At 37.4% G+C, this 22284-nt stretch overlaps 1 protein-coding gene and 1 long non-coding RNA gene across 4 annotated transcripts in view; both read right to left on the reverse strand.

Annotated features, from left to right (window-relative positions):
• The window catches only part of LOC147839797 (uncharacterized), a 516604-nt gene that overhangs the window by 305512 nt on the left and 188808 nt on the right, over nt 1-22284 (reverse strand). The gene's annotated exons all lie outside the window — the stretch shown is intronic.
• mapk6 (mitogen-activated protein kinase 6) lies at nt 883-20650 on the reverse strand. Of its 3 annotated transcripts, none has more exons than XM_087292332.1 (6): nt 20314-20650; nt 14608-15784; nt 4273-4417; nt 3471-3635; nt 3037-3238; nt 883-2484 (listed from the first exon to the last, which is right to left on the reverse strand). In XM_087292332.1, exons 2-6 carry the CDS (start codon nt 15160-15162, stop codon nt 1362-1364), a joined length of 2190 nt encoding a protein of 729 aa, XP_087148458.1. In that variant the 5' UTR covers nt 15163-15784; nt 20314-20650; the 3' UTR covers nt 883-1361.

The following is a 22284-nucleotide window of genomic DNA, read 5'->3' on the forward strand; positions in this document are numbered from 1 at the left end:
TAAAAAAAAAAAAAAAAAAATTCTACATGCTATATCCGAACCTAATTCAATCATGCTTGCTTGGAAAAATAACTTTAATAAAAACATACAATTAAAATAAAATTAATGACTTACAATATACTTCACCATTAACTTCATTTTAAATGTACCTTCCACTGGTTTTCTTCTATGCAATATATATATATATATATATATATATATATATATATATATATATATATATATATATATATATATATATATATATATATATAATTAAGACTTTAAATTGAGCGAAATGCGGTAAAGCAGTATTTCGCTCATAGAAAAGCACCTACAAGTATAAAATAAAACCTCATGGTGAATCCTTATGAAAACGAACGCTGGAACTTGGGAATTTCTGTACAACTCAAACTCAGATGAGCGATCATCCACGGCTTAAACACAGAGCGCCAAAACAGACTAGAATGGAAGTCTAATGCCTTACATTGAAAACTTACAACGTTCTTAAAATAAATATCTCACATCTGCTAAAAATAAATAATGATCTTAACACTTCACTATGGCAAATGCAAAATGAAAAATAGAAGTCGCTGTGCACTACTTCGTCGAGAGGCCGAGTGTTTCTTTAAAAGCACTACATATGGGAGACAAAACCTTCTGCTGTTACCTTGAGGTAGATAACGCCTTTACGAACCTACAGTTAACGTATCGCAAACCAACGGTCAACGTTTACTGTGCTGGCATTAAGTTTAAGGAAGTTTACAGTATAAACAAAATGACAGAAGGCTTCACTTTTAAATGGAAACGAGATGGAAAAGGTTCAAATAAATACATGAGCCTTTAAAAAAAAAAAAAACAACAGGAAGAGAAAGGCCAAGACACATCGTTGTGTCTTTCCTATTGGCTGTCAGTCAGAAGGTCACATTATGATGTCAGTGGCGGCGTCTCCCACACGGTAGGTGCATTATTCCGCCCTCTTTTTTACCTTGCAATGAATAATTTGTTTCTCTACTTAACAGTCGTTCCTCTGACTTTCCCTAACAGGATTCTGAATCTACAGTACACTGTGTGCAAATGTCATGCCGTTAGTTTCTTTTTATATAGATATATGTATATAATATCAGAGTTGAAACAGAAAAATCAGAGGGCAAAACGTTTCATGAATTGGAACACAGTCCAGCACTTTGGATGAATTTACAAACTGAATTAATTTACATTTAATCCACGAATTAAAAAAAAAGAAAAAAGAACAAGAGAAAGAAAATAAAAGAAACAACATTTCCTTAAAAAGTAACCATATGTAAAAAGATAAGAAATGATTCAAGTACAGAAATACTATAAAAAAATAAGCTGGACTCTGCTTGAATTGGGTGAATCTTTCAATTTAAATGCTTGAAAATGCTGCTGTAGGTCTTATGGGCGATTTGTGGGGAGTGTTTAACAGCGGATGGCGCTAACGTGGCCTGGATGGACTTCAGAGGAATGTCAGCCGCTCCCTCGAACCCTGGAATGGCCAGAGATTCCAGTTGCATGTTAAAGACAATCTCTCCGCTACAGGATATGAAGTCACTCTCCGTGGTGGACACCACCTCCACAGGCTCGAGGATCTCGGGCTCCACATCGTCACGCTTGCTGAAGAGACGGTCCAGGTAACTGCTCTGGCAGCTGCTGTTTTCCTTTTGCAGCTGCTCGTCTTTACGGACGTCCCAGCAAGCCTGGTCGATCAGGCTGCTCTCGGCAACACCACAGTCCGTGAAACTCTCCCAAGGGCACGGAGCCCGGACGCCGAGCTGTGCCAGGTTGACTAGGCACTTCTCTTCTTTTTCCTGACTGATGGATTTGGACATGGAGCCACAAGGAGCGCGAGTGTCCAGCTGTGAAACGGAGGTGTTCAACTCGTTCAGGAGGTCAACGTCGTCAGATTCCGGCTGCAGGCTCAGTTTGATGGTGCTAGCGATAAACGAGTCGAAGTCAAAGCCCTGGTTGTGATTCTGGTGTTTTTCCTGATCGCGATCCTTCTCGGGCACCGTGTGGTTCTGAGATGCCTCCTTCAGAGCGATCTGAGCCTTGACCAGTCCGTTCTTCTCACACTTGCTCTTGCCCTTTTTGTCAATCTTCTCTTTGCTCTGTTGCTCTTTCCAGTTGGAGAGGTCGATGATGAGTTTGGGCTCGTAGTAGTGGTTCACCTCGCTGTCCCTCCAGATCAGATTGTCCAGGTAGGATGGGGATACAGCTTTATAGTTGCATGTGTAGCTGCACTCCTGGTCACAGTACTTGTTCTCGTGGTGATCTTCCAGCTGCCACAAGTGCTCAGGTGGGAGGTCGAATGATGGATCTTCGAGGAACTTCTCGCAATCTCCATCCATGTATTTCCGGGGGTCGATCTGGACCTCCTCCTCATCAGTCACATCTGACATAGCTCGAGGATCACGCTGCACATCTTCCAGCTCATGGGTGCTGTGCAGATGCCAGTCTTGATCAGAGAACTGACTTTCATGATACCTACGGGTGTGAAGAAAAAGCAGCGAATGTCAGTTCATGAAAGGTTTAACAGAACTAGAGAAATTACTGTAATTGCAAGCTTAAAAAGCAGTTTGGGATCTCTGTTATTCCTCATTAACTTGACTGGACTGTTGCATGTAAAGACGAAAAGGCTCCCATGGCATAGGCAAGATGGCAACCAGGAGATTTGACTTTTACTTATCCTAAACCAGGGGTGCTTAACCCTGTTCTTGGAGATCTACCATCCTGCAGAGTTCAGCTGCAACCTTGATCAAACACACCTCGCTTTAAAGATCAAGTGCTCCTTCAGGTCCTACTTAGTTGTGTTTGATTAGGGTTGGAGCTGAACTCTGCAGGAAGGTAGATCTGCAGGAACAGGATTGAGCACCTCTTGTTTAGGACAAGGTCAAATCTCTTGGTTTTGACTTTGGAAAGGTAGATCTCTAAGGACAGGATTGGGCATTCCTGTGCCAAACAAATTTTTCTATCACCCTCTCTACCATTTCTCATGATGAACCAATGCTGGTATTTTTCTATTAGGTGTAAGCTCACCTGTCCCAGTTGTAGACTTGACTGTGACTCTCATCCATGAGAAGGATGTCATCCACCTCATCCTCAATGTGGAAGGGGTGCAAGGACACTGGTTCGTCTAGAGGGAATGAATAGTCGCTCATGTATGGATGAGCAAGAGCCTCTTCTGCAGTGAGACGGTCCATTGGGTTAAATGTCAAGATCTTCTCCAGGAAATCCAAGGCTGCAGTGAAGCAAAAAAAAATAAAACATCAAATACTGGCTGCTGTTTGAATGCAATTCAACACAGATTTTTGACTCATTTTAAGAAAATATCTAAATTCGTGATAAATTAATTTAATTAAAAACTGGGTCACGTGAAAAAGTGGTATGAGGGTTTCCAGGAATTTAAAGGTCCATAAATTTGAGCTTCTGAGAACTGTTTGCCATGAGCAAATTTAGCTTGTGCAACTCACCCTCAGGGCTGACACCAGGTAGCAACTTGGCAAGGGGCGTGTGTGGTTCTGACATGTCGTTCTTGATGAAGACGGGTATAACGCTTTGGAGTTCCAGTCGGTCTTCCTCATGGACTACGGGAATGGATTCCAAAATCAGCTGCATCTGTTCCAACTCGTGAGCTCCTGAACATACAAATGTTTCATTTAAAGAAAGTCAGGGCAAATGCTCAGCCAATATTTGGCACAACACACTTGTATGCTCAATACACTGGCCTAGTTTAGAGTACACCTTTGAGTTGGCTAACATGATATTAATCTCAAGGTTCCCACACCATTTGAGCAGTGATTTATTGGACAATGACGTAAAGAAATTGCACTCTGTTTGTAGGCAATGAAATATATAAAAGCTGAAAATAACTATAGACACAGTTAGATGCATTAAACATGTCCATGACTTGTTTGGACATGGAAATAGCCATTTAAAATTGCCAGATATTTCCATGGAAGTGGCATCCCTATAAACCAGCTGTGCCTCAGCAGGCAAGCTGTCAAAGTGATTCTAAACTGGCACCAAACACTAAAATTCAAGAAAGTCAACAGTGCTGCCCTAGTTTCCATTGAGCTTGAGTTCCAAAACAAGCTCAACTCTTTACCACCATTTTAAAAGATTCTATCCTGGTTATTTATATAATACACTAACAGTACAAGAAATGACCTTCAACTACCTGATTAATGTGTGTATGTGTGTAAGATAAGAGAAGCTAATGTAAATGAAAATGAGCAACTAAAAAGTGGCTGAGTAAACAAACAGTTTAAATACCTGCAAAGAGTGTTTTTCCAGTCAGCATTTCGGCAAAGATGCACCCAGCGGCCCACATGTCAATGGCTTTGGTGTAGTTATTGGGGGATAGAAGCAAACGAGGAGAACGATACCATTTAGTGACCAGTCCTTCAGACAGATGGCCCTATGGGAGAGAGAAGAAACACATCTGTTACCAAAGTCAGAGTTTCAGACAGACTTTTGGTAGTAGCACTATAATTATATAAAAAAAATAAAAATAATAAAAAAAAATAGCTGATGCTTGACTGGTTAAAAATTCATGATCATGTCTCATCGCAATCATGTTAAGGTCATGCATCACATGGTATGTATAAAACACACAGGACAGCTGTGTTCCAGACAGTAGCTGCAGGGCTATCAACTCAGTTTCACATCCAGCTTATGATAAAAACTTCTGGTGTTTAGTTTATAGCAGTTCCACAAGATACACTTACTGTAAAATGATATATAAATGATGCTACTGTAATTTTAAAATTCAAGTATGCATTATGGGGCACTATACAGCGGCATAAACTAACATCTTTGGTCTATTTTCCTTAAATTCCTCATGCTAACTATCATTATGGGGCAAGCACAAATGAATACTCCCAATAGTTTTATATATCTAGATGTAACTGAACAACACTTGGGGTTGATTCGCACAGATATTCGAATGTATTGTCTGAGTACTGAATACTGGATTTTGCTACCATCACAGTAATCCAACAACTCCCAGTTCTACACCACAGGACCAAGCTATGCCAAGTCAAACATACATTTCTGGCCAGAGGATCAGTAGGAAAAACAAAAAGATAATGACAAGTGGAGAAAACAAGTGGACAGACAGACAGATCAAGATAGATAAGCAGTCCCACTGCATAAAAGAACTAGGATAATCTGTCTCGTGCCCAACACAGCAGACAGACACGACTGTGACATCAACCAACACCTCTGGGTCACAGTTCATAGTCTGGAACACCCTCACATGCACATGAATGTCCACCCAGAGTTCCCAAAACAAACAGTCTAGTGATTGGAGGCATGATATTACTCCACGATTCAGTGTGAGGGCTATTTTTGTCTCCTCGGTCATGCTGCTGGAACCAGATTACAGCAGACCTTATGTTCACGATTGGTCTATGAAAATCAGAGTAAAATAAATAAATAAACTCACACCATCATGACTAAACCTCACTGACCTTTAACTTAACAGCACAAGCGTTTGGAAGAGCACCAACATACAGGATTACAGAACAATCGTCATGGTCACAGTTTCTGTATAAAAGATCTTGTGTGTGGGTTGCATAATGCAATGAGTGCAGATTACCTGGATGAGGATTACCAACATTCAGATCACATCCTACTCAAAGACTGTGTGAAAAAAGAGAGATCCTGCAAAAAGCATTAAATTTAAACCTCAGCCTGCTAGAGACACAAGAGTAAAGCTTATCCAGAGGAGAAATTCATCACCTGCGATGGCAAACTTCAACTTTATTTTTCATATGAACAAAGTCTGAGCTTTACTTTAAGGAATGTGGTTCCTAACTGGCCCAAATTAGCAACAACAAACCTACTGTAAATATGGATCTAGGGATCCTGAAAAACAGGTATAGAGTACAACTTTAAAAGCATATACGTAAAAAAAAAGAATAATATTTGACCAGTTATGACCAAGGGAGACCCAATGATCAAAAAAATAAAAAAAGCAAAGAAAGCACCAATATGGAAATTTTGGCCAATACTAACAAATCTTTATATTATGAAACCGATAATCAATATACAGGTCTATAAATGTTATCCTGACAGGAGTTCTTGTTGTTTTTACTGAAACGTAACTACAGGAAATATCTAGATCTTCCTTGTTTACAAACACAAACATGTAATGCCTACTTTACTCAATGATAAAAACCTCCCACACCAAGATCTTGTTTTTCCTCAAGCATGAACTCTTCAAGCAAGCCTATTACATACGACAAGTCATGTGGTGTGGAAAGCACCTTTAGAAACCTTTAGAGAAGTGCTTCAACTGCTAGAAATGATCAATCATTCATTAATTCACCTGCTTTAATAGAAAATCATCCTAATTTCTTAATTGTTTATCAAATTAAGCACAACAAAAAGTAGAATTACTTAGCCGCCATTATGGCCAGTGATATATTGGGGATTACTATAATAACAGATTTACTTCCACACAGATCTGCCTACAAGTTCTTACTACATTTCCCCACAGACGTATCAGTGAACAGCATGTGTTCAGACAGGAATTGATGACAACACAAAAGCCCCTTTCACACATACAACCTTTCCGGAAAATTGCCGGCAATTTTCCGGAAAGGTTGTATGTGTGAACAGGTCCTTTTTGAAAATACCGGTAAATTCGTTCTGGCTATTTTCCGGAAAGAGAAGTTGTAACATTACCGGCAATTTGCCGGAATGCTGCGCGGTGTAAATGCAGAAGGAAGATTACCGTAATAAGCGCGTGCACGTCTAGAACGTGCTGACGTGAGACGTCTGCTTTAGCCAATCACAACAGTCAGACGCATTCACGTCCGCGCGGTTTGTGAAATAAAAACCTTTGAATATTTTTCCAGACACATTTAGCTGCTAGAAGTTAGTCAGGTCACGTTTATATGTTCTTCTTTATGCCAACTGTGTAAATAATCATCGATGAGATGCTTATGATCAGCCGTTGTTTGTTTACCTTCAAGCTTTGCGTGTGCCTGTAAAACAGCCTGTGAGCGCCTGCACACGTACATATTATGAACCTCTCGACATGCGAAAGTGATCCTGCGAAAGCAGTTCACAATATTGATCATCCACAGAGTTTGTAATTTAGTCAAATGTTTACAAATACAAGCGCAGCCGTTTAAAGCTCATTTGTGGTGAATGATGTCAGAATTTACCGGTATTTTGGAATGGATGTGTGAATGCTCTTTTCCGGAAAATTTCCGTAACGTCCTCGTCTGTGTGAACAGCGCTTTTTTGAATATACCGGTAAAGTCGTTCCGGAAATTTTCCAGATATTTACCGGTATCACTGTGTGAAAGGGGCTAAAGTCAGAGTAATACAAATGTCTGCGTAAATGCTTCTAGAGAAAGTCAACAAGGCCAGTCATGACATTTTAGGCAACTGATTTGCATGTTAAATAAATCCACCCTCGCTGGTGGCGTGAGGTAGCAGATGACTCATGCAGACTGTGAGATGGCCTTGAAACCAAACAGCATGAAGTTTAAATGTCAGACAAAACTGACAGACTCAGTCACACATCATACTTGCTGTCAATTGCCAAGGCAAGCATTACTATTGCTCATGATTACAGGACTTCACTCATCTTGAACCATTTGCAAAATGGACGTCAATTACACAACTTGGGTAAAAGCAAATAAATAAATACATATCTATATACCCTGTGAATGAAACTCACATCTCTATTTATATGACAAAGTAGCTCATTCGGTTAAAAAAAATATTCAAACTCAGTTACAAGGTCATGGGAGGGCACAAAAGTGGGTCAAATTCAAAATGTAGTGAAGAAGCCAGTTTAGACTAGTTTCAGAGTCAATGTGAAAAATAGAGCTGAAGGGAGGAAAATAACACTCACAGTCCAACTTTTGCCTCTATATACCAGAAACAAAGGCTCATCTCACACCACATTTGAAGTGCATGCGCACTATGAACACAAGAGCTGATCGACAGTGTTGGAGGGGAAAGCCTCTGGTAGGTGACCAAAAACTCTAAAACCGCAAAAAGCTGCAGAGACGATGCAGAACAAGTCTGAACCCAATGACACAGACAAACATCAAAAGCAGAAGTTGGAGAAAGACCAGAATCCAAAGCACTCAGCCAAACACAGACAAAGAGAAGAGAGGGGGAAGGGAAGAGTGAACCGAAGTGGGGGTTGATCCGCTCTGCACGCGAGTTCCAAACATTCCTCAGACGGGGTCGTATTTCTAGGGCAGAGCAGCTAAACTCAAGATAATATTAGCAGAACCACGAGAGCATAAGTCACGAATCACCTAATAATAAAAATGGAGTCGTCATCATCATCATCATAGAACTAAGTGTTGTTCTAGTGCCAGTAGGTGGCGACAAGTTTTAATAAGTGCATAATTTATCCTCGGAGCTAGTCATCTCCCAAAAACAAAACTCGTGCTTTTTTGGGACTACTTTTGTAAAATAAAAAAAATTAAAATGTAAATACAACTACATATCTTGGCTAATATTTATAGAGTAGTAATAGCAATATTTACTTAATTGTTGCATAAATTAATTAGCTCTCAAATGTGCAATCATAAGTCGAAAACAAGTAAATTACAATTACTCCGATAATCAATTAGTTGAATAATTTTTGTTCGAGTTATTTGACGTTACGTTTTGCTTATTATAACTATATAAAACATAAATCTGGGTATTATTTATGATTAAGTATACTTAAATTGCAAAATCCATTGTTTAATGATCTTTAATTTTGACATTTCAAACCTTAAAAAAAAAAAAGTTTGTTTTTGAAAGTAAAACTTCTCAAAATACCCCAAATATAACAAAATCAAGTTGTACCATTATATTCACTTTATGAAATAAGGACATAACTTGGCTGACAATAGGATAAAGATGCAGAATTTGTTGAAATACCGAAATCAACAAAAACATATATTACGTAAACTTTTACTACTTAGTGCAAATCTAACATTCACTGAAAAAAAACAATATTGACTAATTCTTCTGCTGAGTTGTTTGCAAATTTTAAATAAGTGGAGTCGCACTATTCGCACCACTTAATTTACACTAGTGTCATTTCATTAATAAGTTGCAACTGAACAGATCTATTATAAAAATGTAAGTTTCCAATTGGTTAAAAAAAAAAAAAAAAAAAAAAAAAAGCACTTAAACTATACCATTGGTGAGCAACCCAACTAATCGGTAACAGCATTTGTTGACAACGAATTTCATTTTCAATTATTTTCGAGTTTATCATTTGGTTTTTTACAGCCAAATCAGAACTGCACACAAAAGAAAAAACATTTAAACAGCAACATTATTCAACTCCAATTTGTCCTACATGGCTAAACATTAAATCATTTAATCAGTCGATCTATTGTTTTCATTACACATGCATTAATGCATTAAATAATGAATTTAGCAAAATGATTCTCTCTGGATACACTTTCTGCTGACTAAAATTGAACGACTTATTTTCCAAGGTAAATGTAATGTTTAATGACTATTTATAAGTGGTTTAAATGAGCAGTGAAAACACCAATTACAATTCATAACCGATTAAACATTAGAAAAGAAACATTTAAATGTCATACTACTTCCATCATAAAAAACAAACCTTTAAAACTATACAATAAACCCCCCCAAAAAATCTTTTCCAGGCAGTTTTTCCATGTTCTTGCGTGGAAAGGTTGAAGTCAAAGCTTCAAGATCACAAGTGAATCTTTACCTCTCCTTGCTTGAGAAAACGTGCTGAAACATCTACCCATTACACTTTCTCCAGCTCTGACTACTGCCATGCTTCAAACAATGACTTTCAGCCAGAAAGCCTTAGCATATGTTTAGCACTTAAAGAAGCTGTCTGAATTATAGCTTGCAGCTAGGTCATATTTAGCCCTTCAAAAGTGACCCCATTTGCATGGAAAGAAGCCGAGTCTTACTGGACAATGGCCACTTTAAATACGGATTTCACAAGACAGTCTTCACTCACAGTTTATTTTGAGCAGAGAGACTTTGTATGACTGGCATATCATCAAACTCAAAAGGAGACGTTTAAGGGAATGTCTTAACTACTTAAAAACAGAAAAGAGTAAAGATAGAAGGTGAGTGGGAGAAAAAAAAATAAATAAAAAAAAAAAACATTTAAAATGTTCTCCAATGATAGCCTCAGCTACATTTGATGTCAATGACAATCATCCATGCTAAACAATAATTGGGCATGCACAATACAGAGAAAATACACAATGTTGTTGAGTGTTATAAATAAATAGACACTTGATACTTACAACGATCAAACAGGTAACAGATTTTTTTGTGAGCTAATTAGATCTTAAAATAACTTAATCCCCTGGCATTAGTATTTATTTTCAGCCCTATGTTCATCTAACAGCACCTTCTGGAGAGGTTGGGATAAAGACATTAAAGGTCACATTTGATAGCCAATTTACTGCACTTCATGCTACATGGATATTGCATATACTCTTATGCCAATAAGCGCCAATTTTTCAATAAATTATGCAGTCCTTACATTAATATTGACAATATGCAATTAATTTGTGTGAGCTATTCATTTAATAAATAGTCTACAAAAATGGAAAGAAGGCACAACGAAAAAACAGATGCATTGGCAGAGGAAAAATAATTGTGAATATAAAAGCAAGAGACGGTGACATGTCTGAGGTTTGCTTCCCACAAAACTCCAAAATCCACCACTGAAATGCTGACATCAGGAAGGGGTCAATTCGCAAAGGCACACACACTCACACTTTCCCTTTCTCTATCTATCAATTCACAAAAACTGCTTAAACAGGTCAGCTAAAGTGAGCACACAGCAGTTTAACAGTGCACCGCAGCAAAGAGAGAAAAATCGAGAGAAAGGAGGGGAATGAATAGAAGCAAAGTGAGGAACAAGTATGCATATTTCTCTTCATCTCAATAAGGCTTTTTACAAAATGTTACAGGATGTTTACATACATCCAGCTAAGCCTCTTTTTTTCCATTTCAACACCCTAATCGGAAAATCCTGTTCTTTTGAATCAATTATTAATAAGCTTCTTTAGAAATATACAGAAGTACTTCTTAAAAGCTCAGCTTTAAAGCAAGTCTGCATTCATGTAGCAATTAAGTAAAAATAAGTGCCTAAAAGATTACAACATATGGAAATGATATACATATTCACCGGCCACTGTATTAGGTACACCTGTCTAACTCCTTGTTAATGCAAATTTCTAATCAGCCAATCACATGGCAGCAACTCAATGCATTTAGGCATGGTCAAGACGATCTGCTGCATTTCAAACAGAGCATCAGAATGAGGAAGAAAGGTGATTTAAGTGACTTTGAACATGGCATGGTTGTTAGTTGCAGATGGGCTGGTCTAAGTATTTCAGAAACTGACGAACTACTGGGATTTTCAATGGTCCAAAAAAAAGATAAAATATCCAGTGAGTGTTAGTTCTATGGGCGTAAATGCCTTTTTAATGCCAGCGGAGAAGGGCCAGACTGGTTTGAGCTGATAGAATAGCAAGAGTAACTCAAATAACAACTTTTTACAACGGAGGTATGCAGAAGAGCATCTCTGAATGCCAACACGTCCAACCTTGAGGCAGATGGGCTACAGCAGAAGACCACACCGGGTGCCACTCCTGCCAGATAAGAACAGGAAACTGAGGCTACAATTCACACAGGCTCACCAAAATCGGACCATAGAAGATTGGAAAAACGTTGCCTGTCTGATGAGTCTCAATTTCTGCTGCGACATTCGGATGGTAGGGTCAGAATTTGGCATCAACAACATGAAAGCATGGGTCCATCCTGCCTTGTATCAATGGTTAGAGCTTGTGGATTAATGAGTTCCCTGTACTCAAATGGCATCCACAGTCACCAGACCTAAATCCAATAGAGCACCTTTAGGATGTGGTGGAACAGGAGATTCGCATCATGGATGTGCAGCCAACATATCAGCAGCGACCAAAACCTCTGAGGAATATTTCCAGTACCTTGTTGAATCTATGCCACGGAGGAACAAGGCAGTTCTTAGGGCAAAAGGGGGATCCAACCCGGTACTAGTTAGGTGTACCTAATAAATTTGGCCGGTGAGTGTACATAGAACAAAGAATCATAATACTTTAACAAATTATACTGAAATTACTTTTCTTGTTTGAATTTAAATTAAATAACTAAAATGCATATATTGGTTTTCAAGCCTACAAAAAAATAAATAAATAAACACTAGAGAATAAAATAGAAGGATTAAAACTTTTAAACATGTCTACTTAAACTGCCATAAACTTCACTTTCATGTGTTAAGCTTTGAAGTCTCATCCCTAAAAGGTTTTCCCCTTCGTCTTAAACTTTTAGTTCTCAAATTTTTCCAAGTTATCACAAGTCAGTAGAGCAGCCAGCTTCATAATTACAGGACCGGAGTCTGATACGGTCTCTCAGCTTTCTTGCTCCCTGTAGAAGAAACCCAGACCAGAGTATGTGTGGGGGAGTGACGGCAGCTATTCATAGACATCAAGTAGGAACAGTGCTTTTTCTCTCAAAGACTCGAGAGGAGGCATCTCAGCACATATGTGAAAGCAGATCTGGCTGGCATATGGATCATGTGAGCCCACTAAGGAGAGGGGATTACAAATTTGTGACACGAGTACACTTAAACCAAGCCACAACCCAAACATCATCCACACACACACACACACACACACACACAAAACTGAACAAGTGAACGAACGAAAGAACAAGGAAAAACACATTTAAAGGAAACAAAACGTCAATCTTTTTTAGATTTCCCAATAGGTTGTTTTCAGTCACGTGGTCCTGGTGATGTGCGAAATTCAGATGGAGGGCAGGAAGTAAAAAAAAAATAAATAAAAAATGAATGGGAGACATGGAGGAAAGTCCTTATTTTTGTGATACATACCATATGTCAAAGGACATCTAAACAGAAAATAGGCACATATGTTGGCCATGACCCTTATATCATGAAGATGATCTTGTTTTCTCTTGAACTAAAATGTATTTGCTTGTTAATTATGTTTTATGAAAAAATACTATGATGAATACTATAGTGTTCGGAAGCATACTATAATGACTTGTATTAAACTGTTGTAGTAATTATTGTTGCTATGGTACAACACAACTGTATTAATAAATTATTCAATAGGCTTCAGTTATCTACGCTATAATCACAATGCACCACAGTTTATACTGGCGTTACAGTTTATCAATTTACTATGCTACACTATTACTATAGTTTCTCAACATGCAGATATCTTGCAGACATCACAAAATAACAGATGAAAGCATACAAAAGCGTAAATGCATAGTCTACAATATTTATTTATTAGAGGAAAAAAAAGTGCTCAAAAAAAAAAGAAATTAGAGTTTTGTTACAAGACAAAGGCATTTCTTTTTTGTTCTGTCGATAAATTTACAATCAATAAACATTCACCACTGCTGCGCATCTCGATGATAGCATTAAGATTGTAAATTCTGATGAAACGCCAGCAAAGACATGGATTATTGCAATAGAAGATGGAAATTTCATTGCTATTACATGGCAGGGTACGTATATTCTCCTGGATTTTGTACAAGTGGGGTGGTGTTTGCATTTAATTTATATACAACATAACATGTATACACATAGCTAGGCCTGCTTATAATCTTTATTGAAGCCGTCAAATGAATTATCGTGCTTAAAAAAAAAAGTCTGTACACATGGATGTATTAAAAAAATGTTTATAACATGCCGCATTTTCTTCTGTTTTTTTAACCAGTTTGTTTACTTTCTCCGCTTTATGAGTTAAAACTTTTGGCAGTCTATAAAAGCTGTTTGCCATTTCTTATTTTGGCTGATTTAAACTATTATAAGGAACATAAAACAAATATTTTGATGTTCTGATAGCGATTACGTAAAAGTATCACTTTATGCACTCCTTCTGAATTTTGCGCGTCATCAATAACGTCATGTCAAAACAACCTATGTTCCAAAATATTCCACTCTGGCTCAATTCACTTTATCCTGCATTGCGGAAGTACGTTCTTTTCTGTGATTGTTTTAGGACTTCTGGTTAATTTGCCAATGGAGGAAACGACTAGGAATGACAAAGGACAGAAACCGGTCGTACAACTTTCTGAAAATCCCAGCGTGCTTATTATGATTATAAATAAAAAAAAATATATTAAGAAAAAATACCAGTTTGCAACATCAAACAGCAATTTTTATGGCTAAAAATCAATGGACGCGAATGAGATCGGAAGTCTTTAGCCAATGAGGTTCTAATGGCTGCACCCGCTCTCATGTAAAAGAAGAAGGTCAATAAAGGGACAGCTGTGCAATTTTGTCATAATATTTTTCCATCAGCTTCCTTTTAAAACACAACCGGATGTACAGCAACCACACAGAAAGCTAACATACAGGAAAGGGCGTCACAAACAGGAAGTCGGAGGTGCCAATTCAAGGACTGTTTACTTCCTGCGATACAAGGAATCAGTGAATGAAATGAAATCTCATTCATGTCTCAGCCAAACAAGACGCCATCTGGATGGTTGTCAGTACGATGAAACAGAACATTGAAGGTGCAAAATCTTAGCAAGTGAAAGCAAAAGAATAAATACCTTATGGGAATAGTGGGGGTCCATGATCCGGGCGAGTCCAAAGTCTCCAATTTTTAGAACCAAGTCCTCAGTGTTGACAAAGAGGTTGGCAGGCTTCAGGTCACGATGAAGCACGTTTGCAGAGTGGATGTATTTGAGTCCCCGGAGCAGTTGGTACATGAACAGCCGTGCGTGATCCTCAGACAACAAGCCCTGTTCCAGTACTTTACAGAGGTCAGTTTCCATGTACTCCTGGACGATGTACACTGAATTGACCTCTGTCAGAGAGCTCACGTCCTCCGTGAGCCTCCGGCCACTGGGCCCCAGAGTTTCGAACACCTTCACGATGTTGTCATGATCAAGCCTGCGGATGATTTTGATTTCACGCAGCGCATGTTTGACACTCTGTGGGTCAGTCAAGACAATCTTTTTAACAGCAACCCTCTTGTCACAATCGGTATCAACAGCGGAAAACACCAAGCCGTTGCCCCCGTAGCCAAGTGGCTTCAGGTCCATGTAGCGAGGCCCCAGATCGAAGCCATGAATGTTCATAAGGCTTTCAAATTTCTCTGCCATTCTGTGATCTAGAAGAGCAGCTCTGTGCAGATATTATAGCAGGAAGTGTTTCTGATTTTAACTGATATGCAGCCAATTTGGAGTTTCTAGAAAAAGTTGACTCAAACTACACTCAAGCCTAGTAAGACTTGAGTGTTTTCCCCTGACCTACTGTTACAGCGTATACTGAGAGATAGGAACTGATAAGGATATGTTGCCAGGATATGTGGTCATCATCCACAACACTTTCAGCAGCTTTTTCAAGACTAATGGGAACTTAACTTAAAATGGAAATTTGATTTGTTTCAATGTTTAATAGGGCGTAACGGAATGAATTTGGAGGCCAATCAAATCTCTCTGAACGAAACTGAAATAACTGAAGTCTCTACAAATAAAACCATTGTCACAGTGCAGAAATTTTCAGTGTACGACTGGCCCTGAGCAGCAGCATTATTATTATTATTAACGGTCCTAGTAACTGGTGACAAATGTAATATTTTTCCTTGTTCCTTTTTAAAATGCCTGATGATGGGAAATTGAAATGTTTGATGTTCTCAACAAGACACTTCCTTCTCAATGATCAGGCGGCTCCAGCTCACCGCAGTCGCAATCAAAACTATCCTCCATTTTACACCGGGATACCCTGCAAAACGGCACAAAAACAAACAGATTAGGAGTGTAATATAGGCCAAAATAGCAAATCTAAATCTAAAGCAAAGCAATTTATAAATGTGCATTCTGGACGACACAAATAAAAGGGAATGGATTTGATCTGTTTTAAGCTCAAAAGGACACTGAATAGAGGGCAACAATCTAATCTGAAAATACTAATTTTAAGGAATATGAGTGTTTAATGAAATACAACACTTATTCAGTTCTGATCTTTCAGAATGAAACCGATTTAAAACAAAAATAAAAAATCATACAAGGTTATGGCATCTCTCTTGAGCAATGTTTCCTGTGTGTGTTTGTGTGCTCATGGCGCCACTACACTTTCTGATGTCATGGGTTCCCGTTTCTCCACCTCATGACTGTAAAAAGCACCACAGTGATCATAACACACATGTAATGGATTAACACGGGACCCGGCCGGTCTGTGGAAACAAAGGTTGGTGATTCAGCCACGTTGCAGCAGTGTGTGAGGGAAATGATGGCTAACCGGCCGACCATTTTGTTAACTAAAACAGGGAGCCAATAAACCTTAAACCAGTCCAGTAACGATAGTGACATTAAATCAACAACTATTAATCCTGTTTACACTACGAGAAAGTGAAAGCGTTTTAATTAATAAACATAAACCCATCATGTTGCTTAACGTTATATGGATTGACCAGTAAAACATGTTTAAATGCTTTTATTGACAAGGTTTACCAACTCATCTCAAACACAAAAAGTAAATATAACGTTACTACGATTATTTCTTAACAAATATATAAATAATTCATTAGGTATTAAAGCGGCTTGCTTAAAAACTTTGAAAAAAATGCAATAATGACGCAAACAATAACTTGACGTTGTTGTACACACGCGGTTCGCTTTTGTTGCTGCTCTGTTAAAGTTTACAGTTGATCGGCTTGTTTATATGGTTTATTGGCCATTTTCGGTCCTCCATTTTACTACCGGCTACATGCTAAAGCTAAAACCAAACCGGCTCAGAGACGAAACATTGGCACAATTCAAAAACAACTAAACTGAATTAATTACCCAGTAAAAATATGAGTATCCGCTAATATACAAACTCTACAAAATGTTCGTAAGCATAAATCGAACATTGTTTCTAAGACAGCGGGAGAATTCACATATACACCAATTCGCATTACAAAGGATTAATAAACAAGCTATTAGGAGTTAAATAATCTTCTTAAGTATTATAATGTCTCGTATATCAGTAAACAATGTATTATAACGATTTAACAGTCATTTCTTTATGCATTTACGGCGCTTCGACGCGTTACCTGAACAAAGAAGGTTATTGTGCCGAGGCTAGATTTCACCAAGCCGCCCATTTGCCGTTAAAATAAACCCTTTAACCCAGCAAAACGACCATATTTACGCTTACATACAAAGCAAAGAAACAAGCCATGTACTCACTCTTCTCGCTGGTGTCATGTATATTTTATTCCTAACCGTTCCGGGCTAGGTTTGTGTGCGCTACCTGCGCGCTCTCCTTACAGACTGCTGTGTGTGTGAGTGAAGCTCTTATGTTGAAGATCAGTGTGAATAAGCGTTGCGACGCATGCGCATTAATGCGTGCTTCTATTTCCATCTGTGAATCCCCCGCTCTATGAAGCGCATGGGCACTTCATAGCGCTCTTGCACTCATCCCGCTTCTTTTATTGCTATGTAAATCGCGCCGCATTCACATTCATTGATATTAAAGTCATAAATTTTATTTTATAATTAAATCAATTATACTAATAATTTATTCGAAATCATTACATTTAAATTAAATGTAATAACCACTAAAGATATGTTGATGTGACAGAATATTTGAAATTATTGCACAACAAATTCTGTAATGGCGGTTCATTTCACTGTAATAATCAGAGACTAAGCCGAAGGAAATTAATGAATAAATAATTCAGTAATTAAAACATAATTTAGTAAAATTAGCAGTTATTTAAACTAATTTAAACTAATTAAATCAATCTTTATACTAACCAAAGCATACACTGTAAATAATGCTGGGTTCCACACAATCCTTCCATGTCACCCCACTCAAATCGATAAAAAAAACCTAAATAATTGAGTTGGTTCAGTTCATTTTAAATAAGTGGCTAGAATAAGCATTCAAAATATTTTTTGAGTGTTCAGGATCCAGAATATTTCAAATTACTGCACAATAAATTCTGCAATTATTAAATAATCAGAAAAGTTTGTAGTTATTCAAACTTGATCTCAACTAGAATAATTAAATTGAAATTACTTAAAATTTATTTTAATTAAAATTGTATTCACAAAATATATACAGTTGCCAGAAGCCATAATATTTTTAATTATTGTACAATAAATTCTGAAATCAATAATAAATTAGCAAAATCATCAGTTATTAATAGCCTACTTCATTTAAATACATTAAACTAAAATTTACTGCAATAACCACAACATCTTTAAAAGAACGCAGGGACTTTAAAATGTTACAATAAATTCAGGAATAAATAAACATCTCTGAAAATCTATCAAAATCACTGCTGAATGTAGTAACAACTAATGCACAGCTTAAATGTTGCATTACTTGCATATAGCCTATTCTTTGTCACATCATTTAAATAAATCTATATTTTTCATGGTAACTCGGTGGTTAGCACTGTCGCCTCACAGCAAGAAGGTCGCTGGTTGGAGTCACGGCTGAGTCAGTTGGCATTTTTGTGTGGTGTTTGCATGTTCTCCCCGTGTTTGTGTGGGTTTCCCCCAATGACATGTGGTATAGACCATTTTGAGGACAAAAACAATGGTCCCAACATACTTCCTGTTTTACATATTTAATTTCTATAGCTTCCGAGAATCCAAAAAGAGTTATGATTAAATTGCCTCTTGTTACAGTTCTGAGATAGTTTGATTGGGAATGCCGAAGCATGCTAATAGGACTTTTAATTTGCCAGTAACCTGGGTTAAGCGCTTCCGGCAAATTGAATGCCAATGCAAAATCAGGTGCGTTTAAGGTTTGTTTTCTTTAAAAATCAGCGATCTCCACTAGCTGAGTGATATCCGATTTAAAGTGGGTCTCAGATTGTACAAGAAGCACTGCATTAGATTACATTTCCCCCACCATATCTTTATAATATGAGCATTTATTTTACCCCAGTATATTCAATGGAGCTTCTGCGTTAGCCTGCCGATTCTGACGGGCGCGTGCGAGTAAACAGCTTTTTGTCTCGTTTTACGCTTGAGCAACTAAATAAATGCTAAAGTTTATTTAACTGAATGTATTTTATTGACATTACAACATCGATGCTGTAAAAGGAACCGTATAAAATGGTAAAAAGTTCACAATAACAGGTCACCGGAAGTGTATCAGCATGGGAACTGCACTAGCTCGGCATATACCCTATAGGTGAAGTGAATAAACCAAATTGGCCATTGTGTATGTGTGTGAATGAGTGTGTATGGGTGTTTCCCAGTACTGATTTGCAGCTGGAAGGGAATCTGCTGTGTAAAACATATGCTGGAATAGTTGGCTATTCAATCCACTGTGGTGACCCCAAGAGACTAAGCCGAAGGATAATGAATTAATATATGTTGACAATAGAGGCTTTTTTTAAATTTTATTTAATTAGTTTTACATTTATATCAATATCTGGTTTATACAATCCTCTCTACATAATATTGGCAAACCTTTCAAAAATAAAATAATAATAATAATAATAATGAATCTAATAGGCTAATGTCACACTATATAGCTCGTGCTAAAAACTGTTGTGAACACTCACAACAGCTGAATTCATTCATTCATTTTCTTTTCGGCTTTATTAATCAGGGGGCGCCACCGCGGAATGAACCACCAACTTACCCAGCATATGTTCCAGCCACAACCTAACACTGGGAAAAACAGCTGAATTGTTATATACGGGATCACCAAAACCCACAGTTTCAGTTTAATCCTTGGAATCACATCAAATGTTTATGTGAACTAGCTGCCACTTTAAGCAGGGCCTAATATATTTCTTATTAGACATTTTGACGTTGTGGTTGCTCATTCAGGTGACGCTTATTTAAAGATGCTGCTCAGTAGGGTCGTTCTGTTCTGTCCTAAGGTTGGTTTAGTCTTTATAGCCTACATCCTGTCAATTAAAAAGTCTCGAAACCGGATCTGCCAGTAGGGGCAGACTGCCTAAGATCTCAATGTTCCCGAACCACTCAACATTTATTGCCTTTAACTGACGCTTACATATGAACCTGTAGTGATGGGATGCACCTAGAAGTTTCAAGTTTTTATGTTTGCATGCATTTATATGCATTTTCAATGTTATCATTATGTCATCTTTTCATATATTACAGCAATGCCATCTCCTAAACTGCTCTTAAAAGCTACACATTATGATAAGAGTAAAAACATGCAACAGAACACCATCACTCAGCAGTCTGTAGGCAGAACATCATCCCTCAGCAGTCATCAACCAGAGCATCATCATATCTGATGTAGACAGCATGTTCTGATCTGTCTCTACTCACTGCAGACGGGTCGATCAGTCGCTCCCTCCCCGTGTCGTCTCTCTTATTCCAGAAATACACGTTATGATTATATTATCCGAGTGTCTTCATGTGGCTACGAGCAGAGGTCTGACCGCTGGACGCATGATGATGCTGCAACATCGCCGCAGTAAGGCATGTGGATGCCCACAAAACACGGTTTAAAAACGCTAAATGTAGCTGGGCAGCGCAGCATGAGCCGGAACAGAATGACCAGGGCTGTGTGTCCTGCGCCAGAGCTGAATGAATGGATGGATGCAGCGCAGCATCATCAGCATGTGAATCCCCATGTGCTCGCCGTCTATGCCGCACTACGACTGCGCTTTAGAGTAACACTCACGCCACTGCGCCGCCACGCACATCATATTTCATAGATATAAATAAATAAATACATCATGATAAAAATGTACATCAATTATATTTATTTTAATGTATTATGTTTATTGCCATTAATCTTATTTAAAATGTATTTGCATTTATATTTTTATATAATAAATTATATTATATTACTTTTATAATAAATAATAAATAATAACAAATTATTTATATAAAATACATTTTTAATGTTATTTTAGAATGACAATAACAACAATATATTTATTTATTTATTTATTTATTTACCCTGAAATGATCATGCTGGTCCTTTACGCACAACAAATGAGGATTATGGATAAAAACAAACACAGAAAAGCCAATGCAATGTGTACTATATTATAGTGTGAAGTGAGTCCATAATTAAACTGTGGACCATGACAAAATAGGGTGGACCTCAATGTCTATATATGCGCCAATAACACAGAAATGCTAAATTACACAGAAAAAAAACAAAAAACATTTGTTTGTGTCTAAACAAGAAACAGGTCAAAAATATCAGAAAATATATGTCTACATTTTAAATAAAATAAGACTTTAATTGAAAATATGAGTACATTTCTTCTTGTGCGCCGAGTAAATAAACACTATGCTGCTTTTAGGATACATTTTGGTTTAACTTCACCTTTAACATTAATTAAATGTTGTAGCTCACATGCATTCATTGTTGATTTTAAAAAAGAAAAGAAATGCAGAAACAATGCACCCGGTGATTGGTTAGTTATAGGACATCCAGGATGTGGCCGCAATAATGATGATGATCAGTTGTTTTCCATTGCTTCTGAAAACATGAGGAAGTCAAGCAAGGAAATGGAACTTGGGTATAGGTGGATGATAAATTGGGTAGACATGATGGATAAAAACCAGCCAGAGACTATAAAAAGCAGCAGTAAACTTTTAGTCTATTTCAGGTCTTTTAAAAGCAGCTTTGTTTGAATCAGAAATAGTCAGTTGTTATTCACTGAAAGGGCTTTTTGGAGCTCCATTTAATATATTTTCCTTTGTACAGAACAGAGCAACATGGATGAGATGGTAGTTTTCTTTTGATAAAATGTTGCATTGTGCTATATGGTCAAAGAGATTTTAATATAGTTGTTATTCTAAACATAGCCTAATAGTTTTAATAACTAATCATAATAACTGATTTATTTTATCTTTGCCATGATGACGATACATAATATTTTACTAGATATTTTTCCAAGATAGTATTCAGCTTAAAGTGCAATTTAAAGGCTTAACGGTTAATTAGGCAAGTAAGGGCAGGCCCGTCTATTAATAGCCAGCCTATTGAAAGGTATGGTACTTTATTTGCAAAAGTGGACATTTTTTGCAGTTATTCACCTCATTTTCTATTCAATTATGCATTTTATCGACATTTTAAGAACTAATCTTTGCTGGATCAGCTTTTCGGATGGTGATCATAACCACACTTTTATGATGCACCAAAAATATTTCCTACAATTTTGTCAAAGTGCTCACCATGCTATTTTACTACAAAGTACCTGACAAAAGTCTTGTCGTTAATCCCAGTTGTGAGAGCAACAAATATTAACTTGATTTCTAGTTGATCATTTGAAAAAG

The sequence above is a fragment of the Danio rerio genome, chromosome 18 (assembly GCF_052040795.2).
Source record: "Danio rerio strain M-AB ecotype USA chromosome 18, GRCz13ab, whole genome shotgun sequence".
Taxonomy (NCBI): Eukaryota; Metazoa; Chordata; class Actinopteri; order Cypriniformes; family Danionidae; genus Danio; species Danio rerio.